We start from the raw sequence: 23,458 nt of genomic DNA on the forward strand, positions 1-23,458 counted from the left end.
CATAGGATCACCCTTTCCATGAAAAAATTTTCCCCGATATCCAACCTAAACCTCCCCTGGCATGCCCTGAGACCGTTTTCTCTTGTCCTGTCACTTTTTTTGGGAGACATGGCCAATCCCCACCTGGCTCCTACCTCCTGTTAGGGAGCTGTATGGGGTTTATCTAGGAAGGCTCCCATTGAAGAACCTGTCTGAGGTCAAACCTTACCTGCTCAGTGACCCACACAGTCCAAAACACGAGGAGAGGTGTCCCTCACACACACACAGGCTCCCAGTGCTCCCAGCTGGAGGGCTGTGTGCCGTGCTGGCCCCGGGGCTGAGGGCCGTGCCTGTGCTGCTGCCCTTTGCAGACGGTGGAGTCCGAGGGCCGTCACTACGACTGCGACTTCCTGCCCTTCATGGAGATCGGCAGCGTGGCACACAAGTACTACCTCATCAACATCCGCCTGCCCGTCAACGACAGGAAGGGCATCAACGTGGGCATCGGCGAGATCAAGGACATCCGCCTAGTGGTGAGCGTCCTGCCCTCCCCTGGCACCCAGAGCTCCTGCCCCAGCTCCTGTGCCTCCAGCGGGACTGTCCTGCTCCCTGGGAACGCCCTGCTCTTCTCAGGAGCCCTCCCCAAGCCTCCTCCTCTTCCCAAGGCTCCGCGCTCGCTGTGTCCTCTGCTTCCCACCGCAGTCTGCCTGCGATGCAGAGTCCTTCCTACAGACAGGAGCTAAGGAGGGTTCAGAGGGGGCCTGGTCTGCCTGCAGTTGGCTGTGGCCTTGTGTGGGAAGGCTGTCAGTGATCCTTGCCCTCGAGGCTGGGTGAGCAGGGATGCTTTTCCCAGCTGGAGCCCTCCCACCGCGGCTGCGGTGGCTGCAGACAGCGGTGGGAGGACGCGTGGCTGCAGAAACACGTTAATGAGCCAATGCTCTTCCCACCAGGGGTGACTTGGCTCCATGAGGCTCTGGTTACTTGTCTGGGAGGGATTCTGCCAGCTTTTTCCATGCTGTGTCAGAATTCCCCCTCTCCCTCACCATGGAAGCTGTGTCTGCTGGCATTTGTTCTCAGACGTTCTGGAACCGGCCCAGGTGGCCTGGGGGCTCAGTGGGCCCCTGTTCTCTGTCCATCATTGGCCAAACCATCATTGGATGCACTCCCACATGTGTGCCCCTCCTGACACTCCATGAGAAGCACAGGGTGATGATGTCAAACCCTGTACCCTGCTTTTCCTCAGGGCATCCACCAAAACGGGGGCTTCACCAAGGTGTGGTTTGCCATGAAGACCTTCCTGACGCCCAGCATTCTGATCATCATGGTGTGGTACTGGAGGAGGATCACGCTGATGACACGTGCCCCCGTCCTGCTGGAGAAGTGAGTAGGGGCCCGTGGTGGCCCAGGGGACCCACTGAGGTGGGCATTGCTCCCAGGCAGAGCCCATGGTTGGGAGATAGGAATTGTCTCTTCTCCATCCCCTCCCTCCACCCAGGCACCCTGGGAGCTGGAGACCTCCACAGCTTCTCTTTTCTTTCCTGTTAAACCCCTGGAGAAAAAGGAGCTGCTCTGAGGAGCTCAGTCCTAAGGGGTTTGGTGGCAGGAAGTGACACTTCCCAAAAAGTACTGGCTTTCCTTCTGTTGCTCTCCACACACAGCTTGGGCTTTTGGGGCTCTGTCCTTCCCTCACACACTGGGATGTGCAGAGATGGTGTTTGTGCCTCTCCAGGGTCATCTTCGCTCTGGGAATTTCCATGACGTTCATTAACATCCCCGTGGAGTGGTTTTCCATCGGATTTGACTGGACTTGGATGCTGCTCTTCGGAGACATTCGACAGGGCATCTTCTACGCCATGCTGCTCTCGTTTTGGATCATCTTCTGTGGGGAGCACATGATGGTGGGTACCACCCCCATGGGAAGGTGGTTTCCAGCCCCACTTCCAGGAAAACCTGGCAGCTGATGGTTGGAAATGATGCTGGGGAGACTTGCACCAGCTGAGGGGATTTCAGGCTAACTTGCTTTTCCTTTTTCTGCTCCTCCCCACCTGGTGCCCAGGACCAGAACGAGCGGAACCGGCTCTCGGGCTACTGGAAGCAGGTTGGACCCATCGCTGTGGGCTCCTTCTGCCTCTTCATCTTTGACATGTGTGAGAGGTGGGTGCAGCTGCACTGCCCGGGCCCGGCCGTCCCAGAGCAGGGAAGGCTCCTGGTCCCTTCCTGCAGCAGGGACCAGCTGGGTCCCCATGGCTGGGTGCACAGCCCATCTCCCAGAGCAGGGGAGGCTCCTGGCTCCCTCCTGCAGCAGGGACCAGCTGGGTCCCCATGGCTGGTGCACAGCCCATCTCCCAGAGCCAGGGGAGGCTCCTGGCTCCCTCCTGCAGCAGGGACCAGCTGGGTCCCCATGGCTGGTGCACAGCCCATCTCCCAGAGCCAGGGGAGGCTCCTGCGGGTGCTCCAGGTGCGCTGGCCATGGAAATCATTCCCACCTCACCTTCTCCTCACCCACATGGCAAAGCAGCACTGCTGGCTTTTCCTCTGCAGAGCCTTGGGAAAAGGTTCTTCCCCCAGAGGGTGCTGGCACTGCACAGATCCCCAGGGAATGGGCACGGCCCCAAGGCTGCCAGAGCTCCAGGAGCACTGGGACAATGCTGTCAGCCACAGGGTGGGATTGTTGGGGTGTCAGGGCAGGGCAGGAGCTGGATCAGTGATTCCTGTGGGTCCTTCCAGCTCAGGATGTTCCCTGAGTCTGTGATTCCCAGGCTGCAGAGTGGGCAAGGGGCCCTCTGACAGTTGGTGTTTTCTCTCCTCTCTGCAGGGGAGTGCAGCTCAAGAACCCCTTCTACAGCATCTGGACCACCGAGGTGGGCACGGAGCTGGCTGTATCCTCTCCCTGCTTGTGGGATATATGTGGGAGAGGGTAGGTTCTCCCTCCTGCCAGGTCCCTGGGAGCTGTGGGCAAACTCCCTGCTTTTGGGGGGCAGGGGCTGGCCAGGCACTGCAGGAGATCACTGGGGAGCTGAATATGGGTAAGGTTTTCTAGGATTTCCTGTGAGTTTGTACCATTTTCCCTGGGTAATGTTTTCTAGGATTTCCTGTTAGTTTGTGCCATTTTCCCTGGGTAAGGTTTTCTAGGATTTCCTGTTCATTTGTGCCATTTTCCCTGGGTAAGGTTTTCTAGGGTTTCCTGTTCGTTTGTACCATTTTCCCTGGGTAAGGTTTTCTAGGATTTCCTGTTCGTTTGTACCATTTTCCCTGGGTAATGTTTTCTAGGATTTCCTGTTCATTTGTGCCATTTTCCCTGGGTAATGTTTTCTAGGATTTCCTGTTCATTTGTACCATTTTCCCTGGGTAATGTTTTCTAGGATTTCCTGTTCGTTTGTACCATTTTCCCTGGGTAATGTCTTCTAGGATTTCCTGTGAGTTTGTACCATTTTCCCTGGGTAATGTTTTCTAGGATTTCCTGTTAGTTTTGTACCATTTTCCCTTAACTTCCTCTGCACAGATGGCCTTTATTATAGTTGCAGGGATCTGCCTGTGCCTCTATTTTCTCTTCCTGTGTTTCATGGTCTTCCAAGTGTTCAGAAACATCAGTGGGAAGCAGTCGAGCCTCCCTGCCATGAGCAAGGCTCGCCGCCTTCACTACGAGGTAAGGGCCCTCCTTGGGGCACAGATTCCTTGTTTTTAAAAGACATTTTGGACTCACAGTCTGTTCTGCGACCCCCTTCATCCATAACATCCTCATACTTCCATTTCTCCTCCTTTAATATTAACTTTTGTGCTTAATGGGAGGTCTTGCTAAGACCATCTGGTTTTTCACGGTATAAATTTGGATTTTTGGGGTCGTCATTTCCTTATGAAGTTGCTGGAGGGTCAAACCACAACATACTCCCCCCATGATCCCCATTTTTAGCCTATGATTTTGTATGTTTTTCTGTCCTACCTGATTTGCTGGCTGCCAAACCCAATTGCTTAACCTGCTTCTGCAGGGGTGCAAATATTTATCCCCAAAGCCATTCTGTTAAATTATGGTCACTTCTTCTTTAAACAAGTCGTTATCATCCATCAAGAATGCACATTAAAAATTCAGAAAGCTGGACTTGAAAGAATTTGAAGCAGATACTGAGTGTTTTTCCCTCTAGCAGGAGGCACAGGGCTTCAGCTTGTGGTGCAGAGCTGCTGCTGCCACACTCCACATCCAAACATCAGGGGAGCAGGGATCTGGTGTGGAATGGTTAAATTAATAGTCCTTTGTTGTCGTGGTGTGGCAGGGTAATTACGCAGACACTGACATTTCCACCTAAATTCCAGAACCAGGTTAAAAAAACCCACGCACTCACCCAAAACCAGAAGAATTTGTAAGTAAAAATGTAGGACCAGTTGAAAGCAGGGGCGGTGGGCAGTGGGATTGCCAGCCAAGGAGTTTGTCTCAGAATCTCCATTCTGTGCTAGCCAGCCAGGTTTTCCCGACACTGGAATCGCTGCAGCTCCCTCCCAGCCGGGCTGGGGGTGAGGATGAGTGTGGTGAGAGCCCGAGCCCGCTCTGGGGCGCCGACCCCACCTGGTGTTTGTTTTACAAGGGCCGTGAGCTGTCGGGCCGTGCCCCCTGCAGCCCGGTGTGCCACCTCTTCCCCTGAATTAACTGCTGCTCAATCACTCACTGGGCAAATGTCATGGAAAGGCAGCGCTGTCCAGACGTGCCCACCCCGCGCGGAGCTTCCGGCAGACGTGTGGGGAGCGGAGGATATGGGCTGTGCTGAGCACGGCACACGAGTGGGTGGAGGTTGTTTTGCTTTGGGGTTTCGTGGGTTGGACCCTTGTTTTATTTTTTATTTTTTATCCTCGTGTCTTGTCTATCCCAAAACCAAAAATGGGTTTTGTGGATTCCGTTAATGTGACCAGTGACATTTCTCTCTAAACAGGGGCTGATTTTTAGGTTCAAGTTCATGATGCTCATCACCCTGGCCTGTGCAGCCATGACCGTCATCTTCTTCATCGTGAGCCAGGTGAGGGGTGGCTCTGGGCTCCCGGCAGAGCCTCAGTGCGTTGCTGGTCAGACTGGCCTGGCCTGTTCTGAGCACGTTTGATAACAAGTTGCTTTTGAAGAAGTCGTGTTGGTTTATTTGAAGCTCTGCCATGCAGTTGCTGAGGCTGGAGCCGGCACAAAGGCCCTTGGCTCCCGGGGAGCGTTGGGGCCGCGCTGTGCGGAAATCGGCCAACAGGCTTTCGTCATTTCTGAGAACTCAGCGAGAGGAAAATGTTCTGTTCACACTGAAACACTGGGGTGGCTTTGTGTGCCCATGGAGATGTGACAGCATCCAGCCTTCCCTGGGTTGGCTGCAGCCTGCTGTGCCCAGCAGGAGCTGTACCTGTTTGTCCTGAGCTCCCATGTCACCTCTGTACGAATGAGCTTTTACCAGTGCTGGAATCATAGAATCACAGACTGGCTTGGGCTGGAAGGGACCCTAAAGCCCATCTCATGGCAGGGACACCTTCCACTGTCCCAGGCTGCTCCTCGTCCCATCCAACCTGGCCTTGGGCACTGCCAGGGATCCAGGGGCAGCCACACCTGCTCTGGGCACCTGTGCCAGGGCCTGCCCACCCTCCCAGGGAACAGTTCCTTTCAATCTCCCATCCATCCCTGCTCTCTGGCAGTGGAAGCCATTCCCTGTGTCCTGTCCCTCCAATCCCTCTCCAGCTCTCCTTGAGCCCTTTTAGGCCCTGGAAGGGCTCTGTGCTCTCCCTGGATCTTTTGCTTCTCCAGGTGAGCAGCCCCAGCTCTCCCAGCCTGGCTCCATGGCAGAGGGGCTCCAGCCTCAGAGCATCTTCATGGATCTCTTTTTAAGCTACTGTAGTTTTCTTCTTGGCCTTTATGCTGTTCTTTAACAGAAAGCAACACTGCAGCCTGAGCAGTCTGTGTGCCTTCAAGGAATATTAATATTGATGATATTTTCATGGATGTTGACAGGCCTCAGCGTGTGGCAGGTTGGTGCTGTCAGCCTGGCCCCTCCTCAGCACATCAATTCCCCCATTACTCACGCTGGTTTTCCTGCTATAAAAGGTCTATTTTTAGCAGGTGGATGTTCAGGGATGTCAGTGGTGTCCCCAGGTAGTGCCCTTTGTGTGTCAGTCTGTGCTGAGCACACGCTTGTGGCAGGGGTATCGCAGAGCACAGCGGTTCGGTCACAGTAAATGAGACATCAGAGCTGAAGGAGTCCCCAGGGATTCACTTTGTCAGGAGCATTTTGTCCCTGCAGACCGAGCCTGAAGAGGAGAATCCCAGCCTGACTTCTGCCTCACTGGACCTTTTACACTCCATTTCCTCTGTCCTGTTGAATTGATGCTGTTCTCACTGATGTACTCCAAGGCTGTGTCTTTATGGACTTTGCTCTTCCTGACGGCCTGTCCGTGTCTGTTTTCCCTGGACAGGTGACAGAAGGCCACTGGAAGTGGGGGGACATCACGATCCAGGTGAACAGTGCCTTCTTCACCGGCATCTACGGGATGTGGAATCTCTACGTGTTCGCCCTCATGTTCCTGTACGCGCCATCCCACAAGAACTACGGCGAAGACCAGTCCAATGGTAAATGTCCCCAAATGACCTGAGGGCTCTCGAGGGGACAAAGGGGTACAAGTCAGGGTATGCCTTCTGTGCCCTTTTTTTGGTCTGTGGAAGAAGGGCTGGAGGGAAAGGGCCATGGATCCGTGGAAATGTTGTACAAGCAAAGCCTATGTTAACTTAGCATACATGTTCACTTAGCAGCTTAGCATAAGTGAGCTGTACCTAGCATAACCAGGCCACACACCAGGATAGGAAGGTGCTGCATCCTGCCTGCTGACAAGGTCGAGAGGGCAAGGTCAGCAATGAGAACAGAAACATAAAGCATGCATAACCACAAAGTAGGAGGAATATGTAAATGTAATCTCTTGCTTTAAACCAATACGTTCACGACGTGTATGAGCAATTACACCAATAAACTAACAACAAGTATGCATAATTACTGGAAAACAATGTAAAACTACCGGCGTAGTCAAAATAAACCGAAGCTTTACCAATCATATTGATTGATTGCTTGGCTTCCCTCGCCGCCCTCAATGGTGACCCCGACGTGATCAATAACCAGGAGACCCTACCTTCTGATCCTGACTTCAGCGGTGGTGAGACATCAGCAAAGCACCGGTAGGCAGCGACCGGGGGGCAGAAGATCGGCAGACGCTGGCGTGGGATGCCCGATCCGTGCCTGGACTGAGCTGAACAGAGGGATCCGCTGTCCGACTGGGCTACCCAAGAGAAAAGGCTGCACTAACAACATTGACAGGGACAGTTGCTGGCGGGCTAAAATGGAGAGTGAGGTAGCCCTTGATTTTTTTACACACTGTTTAGGAAACCAGGTAGAAAAGGATATTGACCTTAAGAAAAATTTAGCAGGGTTGATTGCCTTTGGCAAGGTGTGAGGTTGTTTTACCAACCCAGGGATGTTATTCAAGGTTAGTCAGTGGCAGAAATACGAGGATGTATTATGGGATTTGGCTATAGATAAGAACAAAACTGGTAAGAAACTGATGAAGCCGTGGCGAGCAGTAATTAACTGTTTACAAAAGTATCACGCTGAGAAAAAGATAGCGGCTGTAGTGTCAGCTCATTTGGAAGGCAAACCTGCAGAAGCAGGGAAGCTCCAGTTGGGAATTGATTATGTGTCTACTCCCCCAATAGAGTGCTCGGTGCCGGTGAAAACCCGGCAGGAAATTGAGTCAGTGCAGCCAACTGCCCCACCACTTCAGGAGAATTAAAGGCGGGGTAGAGTCAGAGAAAGTTGCTCCATGGCTCAAGGAGGAACATGAGGAGAATGGGAGTAATGAGTTAACAGAGAGTGAGGAGGAGGAACTAGGCAGAGCAGCTGTAAGTGATCATGATTGGAATGCCAAAGTCTCTTGTAAAAGGAGAGGGAGGAAAAAGGAAAAGATACAGAATGCAGATAGAGAGTCTCAGAATAGAGTTTCGCGGATAGATTGACAAGCGATTTCAAAGGAAGCAATAGATCATCAGGATAGTTACATTGCCAGGGGATGCTACTGTGGAAGAAATGCTAGACAGAATGAGTCGGGTGCCAGTAGGCCCACAAGCTGTGTTAGTGGAGGCAGTAAAAGAGTTAGGGAAAGATTTGGTGCAAGCTCAACAGCCAGCCTTTGCCGCCCTTGCTCCACTGCGAGTGGAAGGACTTCAGAACAATACCACTACCTGCAGGGAACTCTTTACAGACACTGGAATTATCCACGGTGGTTTGGACCTTGAAGCAGTGGCCCCACGATAAGCTGAATGTGGTAACGGACTCACTATATGTGGCTGGGATTGTTCAGAGAATTGAAAATGCACGCGTTAAGGAAATACAACATTCCCGGCTTTTTGAACTGTTACAACAATTGCAGGCAGCAATAGTCCTAAGAGGGGAAGCATATGCAGTATTGCACATCAGGAGCCACAAATGGACTGAGGGACTGGGCGAAGGCAACGCTCGTGCAGATTGGTTGGTTTTGTTGATGGCACCAGTGAGTGAGTTGGCAAAAACCCAAGAAGCCCATGCCACATTTCATCAGAATACCCGAGGACTGCACAAACAGTTCAGTCACTATGGAAGAAGCCAGAGGGATAATAAGAGCATGTCCTACCTGCAGCCATCATGGAAAAGGGCCATGGATCCGTGGAAATGTTGTACAAGCAAAGCCCATGTTAACTTAGCATTCATGTTCACTTAGCAGCTTAGCATAAGTGAGCCATACCTAGCATAACCAGGCCACACGCCAGGATAGGAAGATGCTGCATCCTGCCTGCTGACAAGGTCAAAAGGGCAAGGACAGAGACGAGAATAGAAACCATAAAGTATGCATAACCACAAAGTAGGAGGAATATGTAAATGTAATCTCTTGCTTTAAACCAATAAACTCAGGACATGTATAAGCAGTTAAACCAATGAACTAACGACAAGTATGCATAGTTACTGGAAAACAATATAAAAGTACTGGTGTACTCAAAATAAACCGAAGCTTGCTTTACCAATCATATTAATTGATTGCTTGGCTTCCCTCGCCGCCCTCATTGGTCCAAATGCACACTCAGCGCCTTGAAAAGCTTTGCAAATGATGGTTTGGGTTTCCAAGCAGGCATTTGAATTAATGGCTGGGTTAGACAGGTCTGACTTTTAGCCAAGGCTGGCTGGACCCTTCAGGGTGGTTTCTGTGCCTTTTAGCATTGCCCAGATGGAACTGTGCAGCTCAGATGGAGGGATGAGGAGTGGAGAAAATAGCCCCTCCTGTCAGGGAGTTGAGGAGAGCCGGATGGTTCTGCCTGAGCCTCCTTTTCTCCAGGCCGAGCCCCCTTCCCATCTCCCTCAGCCACTCCTGGTGCTCCAGCCCCTTCCCCAGCTCCGTTCCCTTCTCTGGACGTGCTATGGCCCCTCAATGTGTTTCTTGTGCTTCCATTTAAATAGCTGTAAATAAAGCAATTTATATGAAAGTTGCTGGTCCGTGGCTTAGGCAGCTGAGCGGCTGGAGGGAATAAAGTGGATCTTTTCCTTTGGAATAGTCCCATATTGTACTGTGAGACCGCACTGACGGAACACCTTTGTTTCTCAGGTGACCTGGGGGTGAACAGCGGGGAGGAGCTGCAGCTCACCACCACCATCACCCACGTGGACGGGCCCACGGAGGTGTACAAGCTGGCTCGGAAGGAGGCTCAGGAGTGACACGGAGGTGCCTCAGCAGGGACCGGCCTGGCGTGGGGAGCAGAGGACACACACGAGTCCCTCTGGCTGGAGACCCCTCCGGCCGCATCCGCTCCTCGAGCACCCCGTCCCTGGTGCATCCACAGGGCAGCGACAGCGAGCAGAACATTTGTAACTCTTTACTATGGTGTAGTTATTCCTGGGGGGAGGGCTGTGTATATTGTGTTACACTCGGGCACGTAAAACCCTGCTGGAAGGGCACTGAGGTTGCAAAGTCGCAGGTGCGGATGTGGGGCCGGGGCAGAGCTGCCGTGGGGCTGGTTTGATTTTGCTGGGCGTGCTGGTGCATAAAGCTGCTGCAGGGAGCTCAGCCAGGAGCACGTGCTCACTACTCTGGGTTTGCTCCTGTGTGCAGCTTACACAAGGCGTTGGTTGCGGGGGGGAGCCTTGCTGTAAAAGCCTTTAATTCCACTGCCGTGGCTGTACCGACCCTTGTCTGAGTCTTTGGGGCAGCCACCCTCTGTGGCTGGATGAAGCACAGCTGGGAGAGGAGTAGGCTGTTAGTAAGGCTTTAGTAGAAGCAGCGACTGCTTTCTCAGCAGGTTTTGCAGCTGTTTGCTGGATACAGGGAATGGCCGGCCTGGATGCTGAGCTGAGTTGCAGGAGAACAGAGCACTCCTGACCCAAGTTCCCAGCTGGCTGATCCCACAGCCAGCTCCTCCCTTCTCAGTCCCTTTGGCTTCCCCGTGCTTTTGTAGCTTCCTCCACCTTCCCTTTTGTTACAGTGCATCCCTGGGAGCTGGGCAGTCTCGCTCTGTGCGCTGGCAGGCTGGAGCAGAGCTGGATTCTTCCAGGGATTAAGGACTTGAAAGGATCCGCTGGTCACGCACTAATGTGGGTCTTTGCTTTCCCAGAGCAGACACAGGCACCGGGCTCGCTCAGCCCCGTGCTGGGAGGCCTTTGGCAAAGAGAGGGGAGTGGGAACTGATCCGGGCTGGAGGCTGGAGCTGAACCCTGCTGGGCCCAGCTCAGAGAAGTGAACAGTGGGGAAGGGTCTGTGCTGCTCAGGGCACACCTTCCATGGCCTGGAGCATCCAGAGAGCAGGCAGGAGCAAACGTCTGTGCTAACTGCTGGTAACATGCAACTCACCCTCCCAGTTCCGGCCCTACAAGATAACAATCTGCTGCTGCTGCGTGTTGCTGAAGCGTTATAGGGGAGGCACAGAGGAGAAACTCATTCCTGTCAGCCCAGGTACCACCACGATTCCCAGTACCATAACAATTCCCACCCCAGAATTTATCCATTTACCCTCATCCATGTATTAAAGCTCAATACTATGAAAAAAAAGAGAGGGTGGCACCACAAGACCACCTTGCGTGGGTTTGATTGCTGGGCACCATCGCATGGGGCTCCTCCAGCCAGGAGGTGTTACACCAGGCAGAGCCCTCTGCCAAAGGCCTGCTCCCTGAGTATTCATTGCAGCTCCTGCTGGATTTTCTTACAGCAATTCTGTTTGTTGTGTTTGCTCTCCCCGGGATGCCCAGCTTCCCCTGCCCCTGGAGGCCAAGCAGGTCCAAGCAGTGTTCCTACTGTAGTAGCTACTCCGTTAGAAGTGAATTAAATCAACGCACATCCCTGCAACCCCGGAACGTTCCCAGCTGAACACTCGACTTTGCAACTTTGCCGTCCCTTTTCCCTTGGGTTCTTACGTGATATTTATGTTGTTCCCATAGCTGTGTCCGTGGGTTCCTTTCCAGCTTAGACTATAGCATTGCGTTTTGTAAAGGCTGCCCACGAACGGGGAGCTGCAGCTTTCGAACCAAATTCTGTGTCAAACACTAACAGTTTGTTTACGGGGCGCGTGTGCGTGCGTGTGTGGGTTTTTTATTTCTTCATTCCTCAGCCCAACTCCTATGTCTTGGAAATAGTCCCTGGGTCTTATTAAAATATATCCTTTTTTTGTTGTTGTTTAGGTTGAGTTCAGTTTTTACAGAATGCTTTAAGCAACCTGGAAAACATGTAGTTTTGTTAATTTAAATAAAATATACAATATTGTGGATTTCTTGTTGGAATTTCTGCTCGTCTCCAATCTCCTCTGGCAGTGGGAAGCCATTTCCCCTTGTCCTGTCCTTCCAGACCCTCATCCAAAGTCCCTCTCCAGCTCTCCTGGAGCCCCTTTAATTATGGGAAGGGGCTCTTAAGGTCTCCTGGAGCCTTCTGGTCCCCAGGCTGAACAACCCTGCAGGGTTTTCTCTCCTGTCCCTGTCTGCCAGCCCTGGAGTTGTCACAGCTGTGCTGTGACCTTTGTGTGTTGGCCATCGCCCCACTGCAGCGTTGATTTGGGCAGTACCCTCCATCTGCTGCCATAATTCAAGGTGCTGCTGCCCACTGCTTGGAGCCTGCTCTCCCCATGTTGCCTTGCTGTCTGTAACCCAGGGAAAATAAATTTTTAAAAAGTGTTGGTGTCTTCTCCCAGGGAACAAGGGACAGGACAACAGGAAACAGCCTCAGGTCGTGCCAGGGGAAGTTTAGACTGGATATTTGGGAAAATTTTTTCATGGAAAGAGTTGTCCAGCCCTGGCACAGCTGCCCAGGGCAGGGGTGGAGTCCCCATCCCTGGAGAGATTTGAAGGGCGTGTGGATGTGGCAGCTGGGGACACGGGGCAGCGGTGGCCTTGGCAGTGCTGGGGGAATGACTGCACTCAGTGGTCTGAGAGGGCTTTTCCAACCTAAATAATGCCATAATTCTTTGACTTGCACTCAGGGAGTAGTGGAAAATTTGATGAAAACAGACGAAGTTCAGCATGCAGAGCCTGAAGGCCCGGGTGTGAGCTTTAGGCAGAGCCCGTGGCTCCATTCTCGCTGCAGCCTGTGCTAGCTCCAGCCAGCCACAGGCAGTGCAGCTCTTTGGGACCTAAGGAGTGTCAAAAGAGCAAATAAATGAGATTTCAGTGCCCGTAGCACCACCACCCCCTCGCACACGCTCCTTTCCCGGGCGCGTCCTGCCCTGGCAGGGCTCTGCTGCCACCTGCTGCCACCAGAGCCCGGCTCCGGCCGGACTGAGCGATCCCTCGGCAGTGAAATGTGGGAATTTGGGGATGTTGGGGAGCCACAATGCCTGCACGGTGCTGCTCGGGGTCCGGGCTGTCCTGCAGCTTGGTGTGTCCGGTGGCTGTGCAGGGACGCAATGAGAACAGGCAGGGATGGGAAAAGCCACCTGAGCCTGCCAGCACGGAGCAGAGGCAGCTGCCGGGGTTTAAACCCACTTCCAGCAGCCCCAAACAATTCGTATGTTGTGGGACACTGAAAGGCGTTCCCTGTCCCACCACAAACCCTGCAGCCCAAAGCTGTTTCTGGGATTTTGTCAGGATGGCGGTGAAGGACGGGGTGCACTGCTGGGGACAGAACGGCAGGAGATGGAGCTGCAGGAGAGGAGCTCCAGTTCTGGTTATAATGACAGTCACCTGCTCTTGACAACAGGACAGCGTCAGAGCACTTTTTGGGGTAAAATAAGCAATGAGCAGCGACAGATTTATTTCTGGAAGGTTTTGATCTGTGGTGGGCACATGGACGTGTCACGGGTCTGCTTCCCACTTAGCACCTGACACCACACTGTGCAAGAGCTCTCAGAGTTCTTCCCTTGTCACAGCCTATTATAGGAAATCAATCCCATCTTCAGGCTTTAGATCTGGAGGTTTAAATAAAACACCTCTTAGAAAGAACCATTGGAAAGCTTGGAAAATGGGATAACTGAGCAAAATTGGCTAGCACAGAAAGCGAATTAGCTACTCATTTCTAGCCAGCATTTCATTGTGGCTAATAAATACCTCATAAACACCCGAAATGAAGGTTTAGAAACACCCCATAAACACCAGAAATGACGGTTTGCAAATCTGCTCTGAAAACCCCCAATAATGATGGGATTCAGGCAAAGTGAATGGCTTGCAGGTTGAGCCTTGCCACAGTCATCCTGCCTGGAGAGACAGGAACCGTAAAAGCAAATGTAAGATGAACAGGAATTTTTTACAGCAAAAGGAAGGTGAAGGATGATCCCTGACCCCCACTAATGTTGATTAGTGGACTTTCACAGTTCTGCTTTATTCTCCTGTTTTCATCATTATCATAATTAATTCAGACAGTACCTTTCAAAGCATCTCAGTACAAATGGGCACCTGGTTCTAGAGAGGACATTTCTTTTCTAAGGTCTCAGGTTAGTTCCCCTTGCATGGGGATGGATTTGGTCCAAGTTCTACCCCAGGTATTTCGGCCTCATGTCAAGACTGAAACTCCTCTGAGGTTTTCTTTTGTGTCGGACAAAAAAACATTATGAAATAGATCTACTTTTTGTTGTTCTGGGATAGAAGCATAACAAGGCTGATAGAAGTGGATTTATAATAAGAGAATACCACAGCGTTAGGAATGCAACAAGGATCAGAGAAATAAGAAATGATAACCCGGAAAACCACAAATGGTTTGAGAAGAATGAGCTTGGGGAAGGACTGGGAAGTCTTCCTCCATAAGTGCTGATTTCAGCACAGTTACTGAGTTGTTTTTATGAATTTCTTCCTCATCTTGGGAGTTCTGCCAGATGTCTTTGTGGTCCATAAATCCTGCATTCCCTGTGCCCACTATCAATGGTTCATCCTTCTTCCCAAGCTTTGTTCAACTCCCCCAGGTCTGAGAGCAGAGAAACGTGTCCAGCCCTAACCTTAACAACTTTACCAACAATTCAGTTATTTTTTTAATACATGGCCATCACTTAGAGCTTGTTGGCTGTTGTTTCACAGATTCAATCTCACTTTTTGTCGACTAGGCTTGCAAGTATGCAAAGATCAAACACCAAAAAACCATAATTTCTTAAGAAAATTTTACATATCCCACATTTTGCAACGTAGGTGACCCACAAACAGAAACACTTCATAAAAATGCATTGACTTCCGACCGATCCCCTCAGAGGCCGACGGCCATTTTGGGGCGTGAGGGCGGGCGGTGCCTGGGCGGGAACGCGAGGGCGGGAAGGGGCGGGAAGGGGCCGTGAGGGCAGAGCTGGGACCGGGGCGGGAAGGGACTATGAGGGCAGAGCCGAGCCCGTGGAGGGACCCCACAGGCAGGAAGGGGCCGTGAGGGGAGAGCCGAGCCCGGGGCGGCGGCCGAGAAGAGCCGGGGGTAGCTCTCCTCCCCGGCCGTGCCTGAGGTGGAACAGCGCGGACACACGGCCGTCTGCCCCTGTCAGGCAGCGGGGTGGTGCGAGCTCCGGTGTCCCCGCATGAGGGCGTTTGGAGAGACTGCGTTGGAGGAAATTCCTAATAAACGAAGAGAAACACGGCTTGTGATTGTGATACACAACTACTCTTATTTCATCCCGCGGTGTGAGAGAGGCAAACCAAACAGTGGAATCACAGAATATCCTGAGTTGGAAGGGAATACACGGAGAAGGTCCTGAGTGGACCTTGCTGGCCATGGCCTCAGGGCTCGGTGGTTTACTCGGGGAGGGCTGAGAAGCTGCTCAGGGCATCCCTGCCCCGCTTAATGCCAATGGGGACGAAAATCTGACCCGGATTTGAAGTTTTTTTAAATTAAATCAGCCCTAAATTAAAGCTGGGAGATGCACAGGGTAGATGAAAGACGGCAGAGCCCGGCAGTTCCTGGGGGTCTGCGGTGCGGGGGGCTGAGGGAGGGCGAGACTCGCCTTTGTGCGCGGAGTGAGGGATGGAGCAGCAGAGCTCGGCTGCAGCGGCTTTAATTCGGGCGGTCGTGTTGATTATTTATTTATTTTCACGGGGCCGTTGAGTGGAAGGCTGGGTTTACGAAGGCTCGGAGCCTCCCCTCCCCTGGCGCGGCGGCGGCGGCGCTCCGGGCGAGGGAGGGTGGTGCCGCTTCCCGGGGGCTGGAACACGCCTTCCCGGGGGCTGAGCGCGGCTTTCCCGGGGCTGAGCACGGCTTCCCTGCAGCCGGAACGCCTCTTCCCCGCGGCTGCCAGGCGGTTTCAGCCCCTTTTCGCTGCTCGGTGGAGCTGATGGCTGCAGGTGAATTTCTTATTCTCGTCTCGTAGCGTTAAACGTGCATGGGCTGCATGGCTGGGGTAGGGAGGAGCAGTGGTTTATTTCGCGGCAAAAGGATGGGAGTGATTTATTAATTGCTGATTTCAATAACGCACCCTTTCCCCCTGCCTCTCCGCAGCCCACCTCTGCATAGGGGTGTGTAAACTTGGTGGAACTCGGGCTTTTTGTGTGAAAACCTCCCCTCGCGTCTCGGCGCAGCGAACATGCCTGAGCAGAGCAATGATTACCGGGTGGTGGTGTTCGGAGCAGCGGGGGTCGGCAAGAGCTCCCTGGTCCTGCGCTTTGTGAGGGGCACTTTCAGGGAAACCTACATCCCCACCATCGAGGACACGTACCGGCAGGTGATCAGCTGTGACAAGAGCATCTGCACCCTGCAGATCACGGACACCACGGGCAGCCATCAGTTCCCTGCCATGCAGCGGCTCTCCATATCCAAAGGGCATGCCTTCATCTTGGTGTACTCCGTCACCAGCAGGCAGTCCATGGAAGATCTTCACCCCATCTTCGATGAGATCTGTCAGATCAAAGGCGACATCCAGAAAATCCCGATAATGTTGGTGGGGAACAAAAGTGACGACGCGCAGAGGGAGCTGGATGCCAGCGAGGGGCAGGCGCTGGCCAGCAAGTGGAAGTGTGCCTTCATGGAGACGTCAGCCAAAATGAACTACAACGTGCAGGAGCTCTTCCAGGAGCTCTTGAATCTGGAGCAGAGGAGAACTATCAGTCTCCAGGTGGATGGAAAGAAATCCAAACAGCAGAAAAAGAAAGATAAACTGCAAGGCAAATGCTCTGTAATGTGATTGCCTTTGGCTGGACTCGCTGCACGGCACAGCTGGAGCGTGGACTCCCACAGAAAATACATTTCTGCTGGAGATTTTGGAGGAATTCACGCCTTGCAGGGTTGTTGCTTTCCTCTAAAATCCCCGCTGGGTAATTGTATGTGTTGTTTTTAAGGAGGATGGCTTCTGCATGTTTATTTTTTTAAACCAATAAATGTTCCATGTTAGCAATTACCTATGGCTAGAAGTTTTTAATGTAAGAAGTTTTCCAGAGGAAAAAAACGCCTCTCAGAAAAAACCTCTCTATTCATGCCAGTTTTTAAATATCTCCAGCCTGTTAACTCAGAGGAAATAATCTATAATGTGTAGAGTTAAATTGTTTTCAGGAATCTGTTGACCAGAGCAAATCTCTAACAAAGTGAGGTATTTGCTCTAAAAACAAACATGTGTGTGGCTCTGCGTGCCTAAATTTTTGATTGACAGACTGGCTTGCCCACCCAAGCTGCAGTTTTGCATGGCAGAAGCGAAGTTTTCCTGTGTGCTGTTCAATTCCCAAGACTTGTGCAGTTCTGGGAGTGATTACAGCTGTACAAAATCAGGCTTTCGTTCCTGCTTTACTTTTTCATTCCCAACTTCCTCTGTTCACTGAGGCAGGATTTTCCACGTGCTCTCCCTCCCAGTCCAGGAGTGATCCTTGGTGTCCTTGAGCAGGAGCTGCCTCCTGGTGAAGGTAACTGGGAGGTTCTGAGTGCCCATTGATGTAGAAGCTGGTTATCTTCTCCTTGCCCAGCCATCACCGTGGTTGTGCTGTCTGAAGCTCCTTTTCCCAGCCTTCCTGCAATTCTATCAGATATTTTCCCCCCTCCATCCAAGTTTCCCAGGGTTTAGTTGAGACCTGGGATGAGTCAGTTCAGACAACACTGCCTGGGGAAGGAGCAGCCTCACCTGGAAGCAAACCCCTCTCTGATGAGAACTTTTGGCAGACACTTCATGTGAATGGAGGGACTGGAGGGATTTAAAAGCTTTGGGGATGTGGGTCAGTGCTGGGGAACAGTCAAACTCCACGGTCTTAGAGGGCTTTTCAAAGCTAAATAATGCCATGATTCTGTCTCCTATTTTGGGCGTGTTTCAGCCCAAGCAGCAGACGGCAAGGCCTCAGTGTCACACCGTAGGTTTGATTTTTACACAGCAACGTGGTCCTGACACATGAGACACGGGAGGAGAGGAATTGCTACTTTTTATAGCACTTTTCTAGTCAAGTGATTTCCTTGCTGAAGGTGAACACGATATGGAACAGGAGGTGCTGGAGGCTTTCAGGCTCTTTCTGTGAAAGTATTCAAGTATTCGTGTCGAGAGTGACCTGAGGGGAGAAACATGGGGGCCTGGAGAGCCAGGAGAAGGAGGATGGCTTCCCATGGCCAGAGGGCAGGGATGGATGGGATGTTGGGAATTGGGAATTGTTCCCTGGCAAGGTGGGCAGGCCCTGGCACAGGAATTCCCACTGAAGCTGTGGCTGCCCCTGGATCCTTGGAAGTGCCCAAGGCCAGGTTGGACACTGGGGCTTGGAGCAGCCTGGGGTAGTGGAAGTTGTCCCTGCCATGGCAGGGGTGGAATGGGATGGGCTCTGAGGTCCCTCCCAACCCAAACCAGTCTGGGTTTCAGTGGAAGGTGCTATAGAGGGGCCTTTTCTCCCAGACATCTTTGTTCATGCTGCAGGCTAATACACAAACCTTTGTATCCACGTGAATATATGAGATTTTAACAACTCCTGGCAGCTGATGCTCCCTTGTCCCCTGTGCTGTCCCTGAGCAGCTTTTCCAGTCTCCTTAGGCTGTCCCTACACACTCATGGAGTCAGATGGCTCCATGTATGCCAGGGAAGGTTGCCCCACTTTCATCTGGAGCCCTCACACCATTTGATTCAGCAGAAAAACATATGATTTCAGAAACCCATCTTCTGCAGAAGGGTTTGGAGCTGTCCAAAAGGTAATGCTCACTTGCCAAAGACTGCCCAAAACTCTGTTCCTGATTTTCCTTATTGGAGAAGGAACCCCCAAGCTCCCAGTGCTGGATCTGTGGTGCTGGCTGGTGTCACCCCCTGTTTGTGACCTCTCCTGGGGTGGCCAGGGGTCTGTGGGAGCAGCCCTGATGGCTTTGCTTGGACATAACTCTTCCTTTCTCCTCTCTGGCTTTGTGCATGGATTTTCTCTCTCTGTTCTCTCATGTCCAAGCAGTTACACAAAGCTCCTCGTGGGTTGTTTGGTTGTTATTACAAAAACTATTTCAGTTCCATTGCAGCCTTTGAAACCCCTCGAAGAAGTTTTCTGTCTAAGCCTTTTTAAAATGTCAGGAGACCTAATAATGTCTCTACAACTCCCACTGCCTTCATGGAGATGCCTGTGCAAAGGATCTGCAATTACTCACACAGCCAGGATGTTCTGGAATGTGTCATTAGCACTGCTGTGTGTTCCCTGTGCGGGGTGCGGAGGTCTCCGAGGGCTGGGATCTGTCAGAGCAACAATCCATTGGAACAAAGTGGGCTCAGGCATTCCTGCACCCGGGAGAATCCCTGAGGAGCTGGAAGGGGCTGCAGAATCCCTGAGGGAGCTGGGCAGGGGCTGCAGAATCCCTGAGGAGCCGGGCAGGGGCTGCAGAATCCCTGAGGGAGCTGGAAGGGGCTGCAGAATCCCTGAGGAGCTGGGCAGGGGCTGCAGAATCCCTGAGGGAGCTGGGCAGGGGCTGCAGAATCCCTGAGGAGCTGGGCAGGGGCTGCAGAATCCCTGAGGAGCCGGGCAGGGGCTGCAGAATCCCTGAGGGAGCTGGAAGGGGCTGCAGAATCCCTGAGGGAGCTGGGCAGGGGCTGCAGAATCCCTGAGGAGCCGGGCAGGGGCTGCAGAATCCCTGAGGGAGCTGGGCAGGGGCTGCAGAATCCCTGAGGGAGCTGGAAGGGGCTGCAGAATCCCTGAGGAGCTGGGCAGGGGCTGCAGAATCCCTGAGGGAGCTGGGCAGGGGCTGCAGAATCCCTGAGGAGCTGGGCAGGGGCTGCAGAATCCCTGAGGAGCCGGGCAGGGGCTGCAGAATCCCTGAGGGAGCTGGGCAGGGGCTGCAGAATCCCTGAGGGAGCCGGGCAGGGGCTGCAGAATCCCTGAGGGAGCTGGGCAGGGGCTCACCTGGAGCAAAGGAGGCTCAGCGGCCCTTGTGGCTCTGCACAGCTCCTGCCAGGAGGGGTTTGGGATCTGCTCCAGGGAACAGGGACAGGAGCAGAGGGAACGGCCCCAGGCTGGGCCAGGGGAGCTCAGGGTGGATTTTGGGAATATTCTGGAAGAGCTGCCCAGCCCTGGCACAGCTGCCCAGGACTCTCCATCCCTGGAGGGGTTTAAAATCCCTGTGGATGTGGCACTTGGGGACATGGGGCAGGGTGGCCTTGACAGTGCTGGAGAAATTATTCTACTGGATTGTCTAAGTGGACTTTTCCAACCTAAACAACTCCATGATTCCAAGCTTCCCTTGGTTGCCATGAGACCAAGACTGTGTGGCAATGGAGATGCTGGGGTGCTCCTGGGGGTGTCCCAGTTTAGAAACCCAAACCAGCTGGGCAACAAGGGACACCCGCTGTGTCTGCCTGGCATGCTCTGTAAGTAAGCTGTGTCTTGGGTGTGCAGCTCAATTGTACTGTGAATTAAAACTGTATTAATAAATGAATTACGTAATTGGCTGTTTCCATATGAACTGAACTAACCTGGCTTGCGTGTGTGCGATCTATCGCTCTTATAGGAAGGGAAATTCATTTCCTTGGAGCGGATGCTGTGTTTTGGAGTGAGGGTATATATTGGATTGGAAGGATTGAATAAGTGCAGGTTAGAAAAGCAACAGACCTGTAGTTTTCCAGTTGATTTTGTGATGAAGGACATTCAGGTGAAGCCATCTGTCAGCAATGAAGGAGCAGCTCTGCTGTCTGATGGAGCTGCTCTGGCCTTACCTGCTGTTTCCAGCAGTGCTTTTCCAGGAGCTGGTGACAACATTTGTTTTATGGCGCTGTTTATGTATCCTGTAAACCTTTCAGCGTGGAGACATGCCCTGACACATTGTCTGCGCCTGGAGAGCTGGATGGGAACTCACTAATAACTCTCAAGTTGGTTGTTTTATTCCCCTCTTCATTTTGTTCTACCCCAGAACTCTCTGGTTTTCTTGAAGGCTCTTCATGAGGTCCGATGTGGTGAGACAAGGTCACAGAAGATGCTGACACAACTTGTTGAGTTGCTTTTAATGCCTCCATAGTGTCTTCTCGGGATCACGAGTTGAACACTCTGAAAATTCCCTCTGGGATATCCTGAAGGAATCCCCAGACCTGCTGCTGCCTGGGTGGCTGGTGAAGGCTGGGACTGTGAGGGCAGTGAGTGCCTTTGCTCTGAACCACAGAATCTTGGAATCACTGAGGCTGGAAAAGCCCTCCAAGACCATAAAGTCCAATCTGTGCCCAATCCCTCTCTTGTCACCCAGCCCAGGGCACTGAGTGTCACATCTATCCCTTCCTTGGATGGGGACTCCACCACCTCCCTAGGCAGCCCCTTCCAATGTCCACCCTTTCCATGAAGAAATCCTTTTCCTCTCTGGGATGCTGAATTTCAAGCATCTCCCAGTCAGTACTCCTTATTTCCACACAACACTGGTTGACAGGCCTGAGGCAGTTCCCTTCCCGAGTTGGACGACCAAAATCAGTGTCAGGAGAAAACACTGGGGAGGAGAATCACGAACAGCTCTTCTTGCGAGAGAAAAATGTGAGCAGTAGCTGGAGTGTCCACCCACACATGTATTTTAAAAACAAGCAGACAGAATACTGCTGTATTCCAATTCCTCTTCCCAGAGCAAAGCAGGCTCATGATTAATGGAACAAACAGCTCGGAATAATAAGCAATATTGCTTTATATGCAGGGTCCGTAGCCACGAGGTACCTGGCGCACTCCAGAAGAGTAAAAGCTCGTCTTAATCATCGCCTGCCTCCTCTGCAGTGTCTGTGCCGTAAATAAGGGACATCAAAAGCTTTGGAGAGCTAATGAAAATGCTAAAGAGGCTCCAGACCAACGACAGCCTCCTGCTTAATGGTGTTGCTGCGTGTCAGGCTAGACCTGCCACCCCTAATTGTTTCCTTTTTTCCCACTTTGGGGAAAAACGATGACATAAAATCCTCTTGGATGGGAGTAGATTTAGCAATGCAAAAAGGATGGAGGAGCAGAGGAAGGAGGGGAGCCCAGCATTGCTGTGGCTCAGCTGGGTTTGTTCAGTCCCGTGGCAGTGGAGCCGAACTTCCCTGGCACAGCTGGCACTGCAACAGGGTCTGGCTTGGGTGGCTGCCTCCGTCCCATCTGCTGCTCTTTGTCCTCTTCACACTTCCAGCAGGTCTGAACATGAGAGGGAAAGGAATGATTGTGTTTTCCTGGATTAGCACAGATCCAAGTCTTCCAACCCAACCATCCCAACTGCTCCTCCCGTTGCCCTCAGCTCCTATCCAGGTGGGAAGGGGGACATGGGGTCCCAGCAGAGCCCGTCTCCTCTGGGCAGCCTGTGTTGAGAACTTGCTCCAAGCCCTGAGCACAGGGCAGATGCAGCTGGTCTGCTGTGAGAGGGGCTTTTCACAGGGGGGATTGGACTTAAATTGAAGAAGAGCAGGTTGAGATTGGATATTGGGAAGGAAATTCTTCTCTCTGAGGGTGGTGAGATGCTACCACAGGTTGCCCAGAGAAGCTGTGGCTGTCCCTGGATCCTTGGCAGTGTCCAAGGCCAGGTTGGACAGTGCTTGGAGCAGCCTGGGATAGGGGAAGGTGTCCCTGCCAGTGATGTCTCCTCCAGCTAAAGGGACATGATTTTCCTCCACCTGGATAGAGGTGCCCACAGGTACCTCCTCCAAAGCAGGCAGAGCACTGCTCTGAAGCCCCTGACATGGAGAGCAGCAGGGAGCTTTCCTTTCACAGCTCAGTGATGCATTTGTGCCTTTCAGACTAAAAATACCTAAGGATGGAGATGTGAAAACTCTCCTCTCCTACGTTATGGTTCTCCTTTGTTCCTACATGTTTTCCTCCAACCCCTGCATCCCATTATCTGCCTCAGGCTGCCCGTGGGTGAAGGATGAGCAGCTCACACCCAGGCAGTGAAAATCCCTCCTTGGAGGGAAAAACCCATCCATCACATGGAGTCCTTGGATCAAGACCAAGGCCTCATCTGGATTGGGAGTGAGGAAAAGGCTTCTTCTGCCAGAGCTGGCTGCCCACACCCTGCTGCCCACATCCTCCTGACTGCTTGGAGCATCCCTGGAGCAGGGATGGAGCAGATCCCAGCCCGCACCCACGCCCAGCCCTGTACGGTCCATATGGACCTGCTGGGATTGATGTGGAGCTGAGGGAACAATGGGATGTTCTCCTTGTGCCCCCGAGGAAGAGCACACCTGAGCTGCAGCACGCAGCTCTGTCCCTGGGCGGTCCTGATTTCAACAACACGAAACCCAAAAATAGGGAAGAAAATTAATAAATAAGGGAATGTTCATGCTCAGATTGTTGTAGCTATTTCTGCTGTCAGATGCTTTACCAGCTGGCCAAGCTGGAACTAGGGGAGAGTGGCTGGTTTTGTGATTATCTGGAAAGATGAGCCAGAATAGGGCTGGAAATGGGAAATATTTGTATGAAATGTAAGAAATTACTCATTCCCACAGGCGTAATTCCAGACATTGATTCATTTCATTAATTTTTAGTGGAAAAATAAGTCTTTACGTCCAAGAAAGAGGACGCTGCAGCGTGGCTGGTGTTTGCTGTGCGGAACATGAGGACATTTGTTGTTTGATAATTTTTGTTGCATTAATGATTGCTCCAAACAGCCTTAGCAAGGCTCTTCTTGGGGGTGTCCAGCGTGGACACCCAAAATGGGACAGTTT

The 23,458-nt window shown here is 52.3% G+C and overlaps 2 protein-coding genes across 2 annotated transcripts in view; both read left to right on the forward strand.

The window, feature by feature from the left end:
- The window catches only part of WLS (Wnt ligand secretion mediator), a 29,410-nt gene extending 17,655 nt beyond the window's left edge, over positions 1-11,755 (forward strand). The window contains exons 4-12 of the mRNA XM_005496385.4: positions 351-512; positions 1,223-1,359; positions 1,709-1,877; positions 2,036-2,133; positions 2,795-2,858; positions 3,482-3,625; positions 4,899-4,982; positions 6,406-6,559; positions 9,607-11,755. Of these exons, the coding sequence (XP_005496442.1) occupies positions 351-512; positions 1,223-1,359; positions 1,709-1,877; positions 2,036-2,133; positions 2,795-2,858; positions 3,482-3,625; positions 4,899-4,982; positions 6,406-6,559; positions 9,607-9,716 (1,122 nt within the window). The 3' untranslated portion in view covers positions 9,717-11,755. The remainder of the gene's footprint in view (positions 1-350; positions 513-1,222; positions 1,360-1,708; positions 1,878-2,035; positions 2,134-2,794; positions 2,859-3,481; positions 3,626-4,898; positions 4,983-6,405; positions 6,560-9,606) is intronic.
- A 3,759-nt stretch (positions 11,756-15,514) lies between these two features.
- On the forward strand, positions 15,515-16,771 carry DIRAS3 (DIRAS family GTPase 3). The gene is made up of 2 exons (XM_005496387.4): positions 15,515-15,722; positions 15,877-16,771. The coding sequence occupies exon 2, from the start codon at positions 15,962-15,964 to the stop codon at positions 16,556-16,558; it is 597 nt and encodes a 198-aa protein (XP_005496444.1). The 5' UTR covers positions 15,515-15,722; positions 15,877-15,961; the 3' UTR covers positions 16,559-16,771.
- Positions 16,772-23,458: the final 6,687 nt, after the last annotated feature.

The sequence above is a fragment of the Zonotrichia albicollis genome, chromosome 8, assembly GCF_047830755.1.
Source record: "Zonotrichia albicollis isolate bZonAlb1 chromosome 8, bZonAlb1.hap1, whole genome shotgun sequence".
Classification (NCBI taxonomy): domain Eukaryota; kingdom Metazoa; phylum Chordata; class Aves; order Passeriformes; family Passerellidae; genus Zonotrichia; species Zonotrichia albicollis.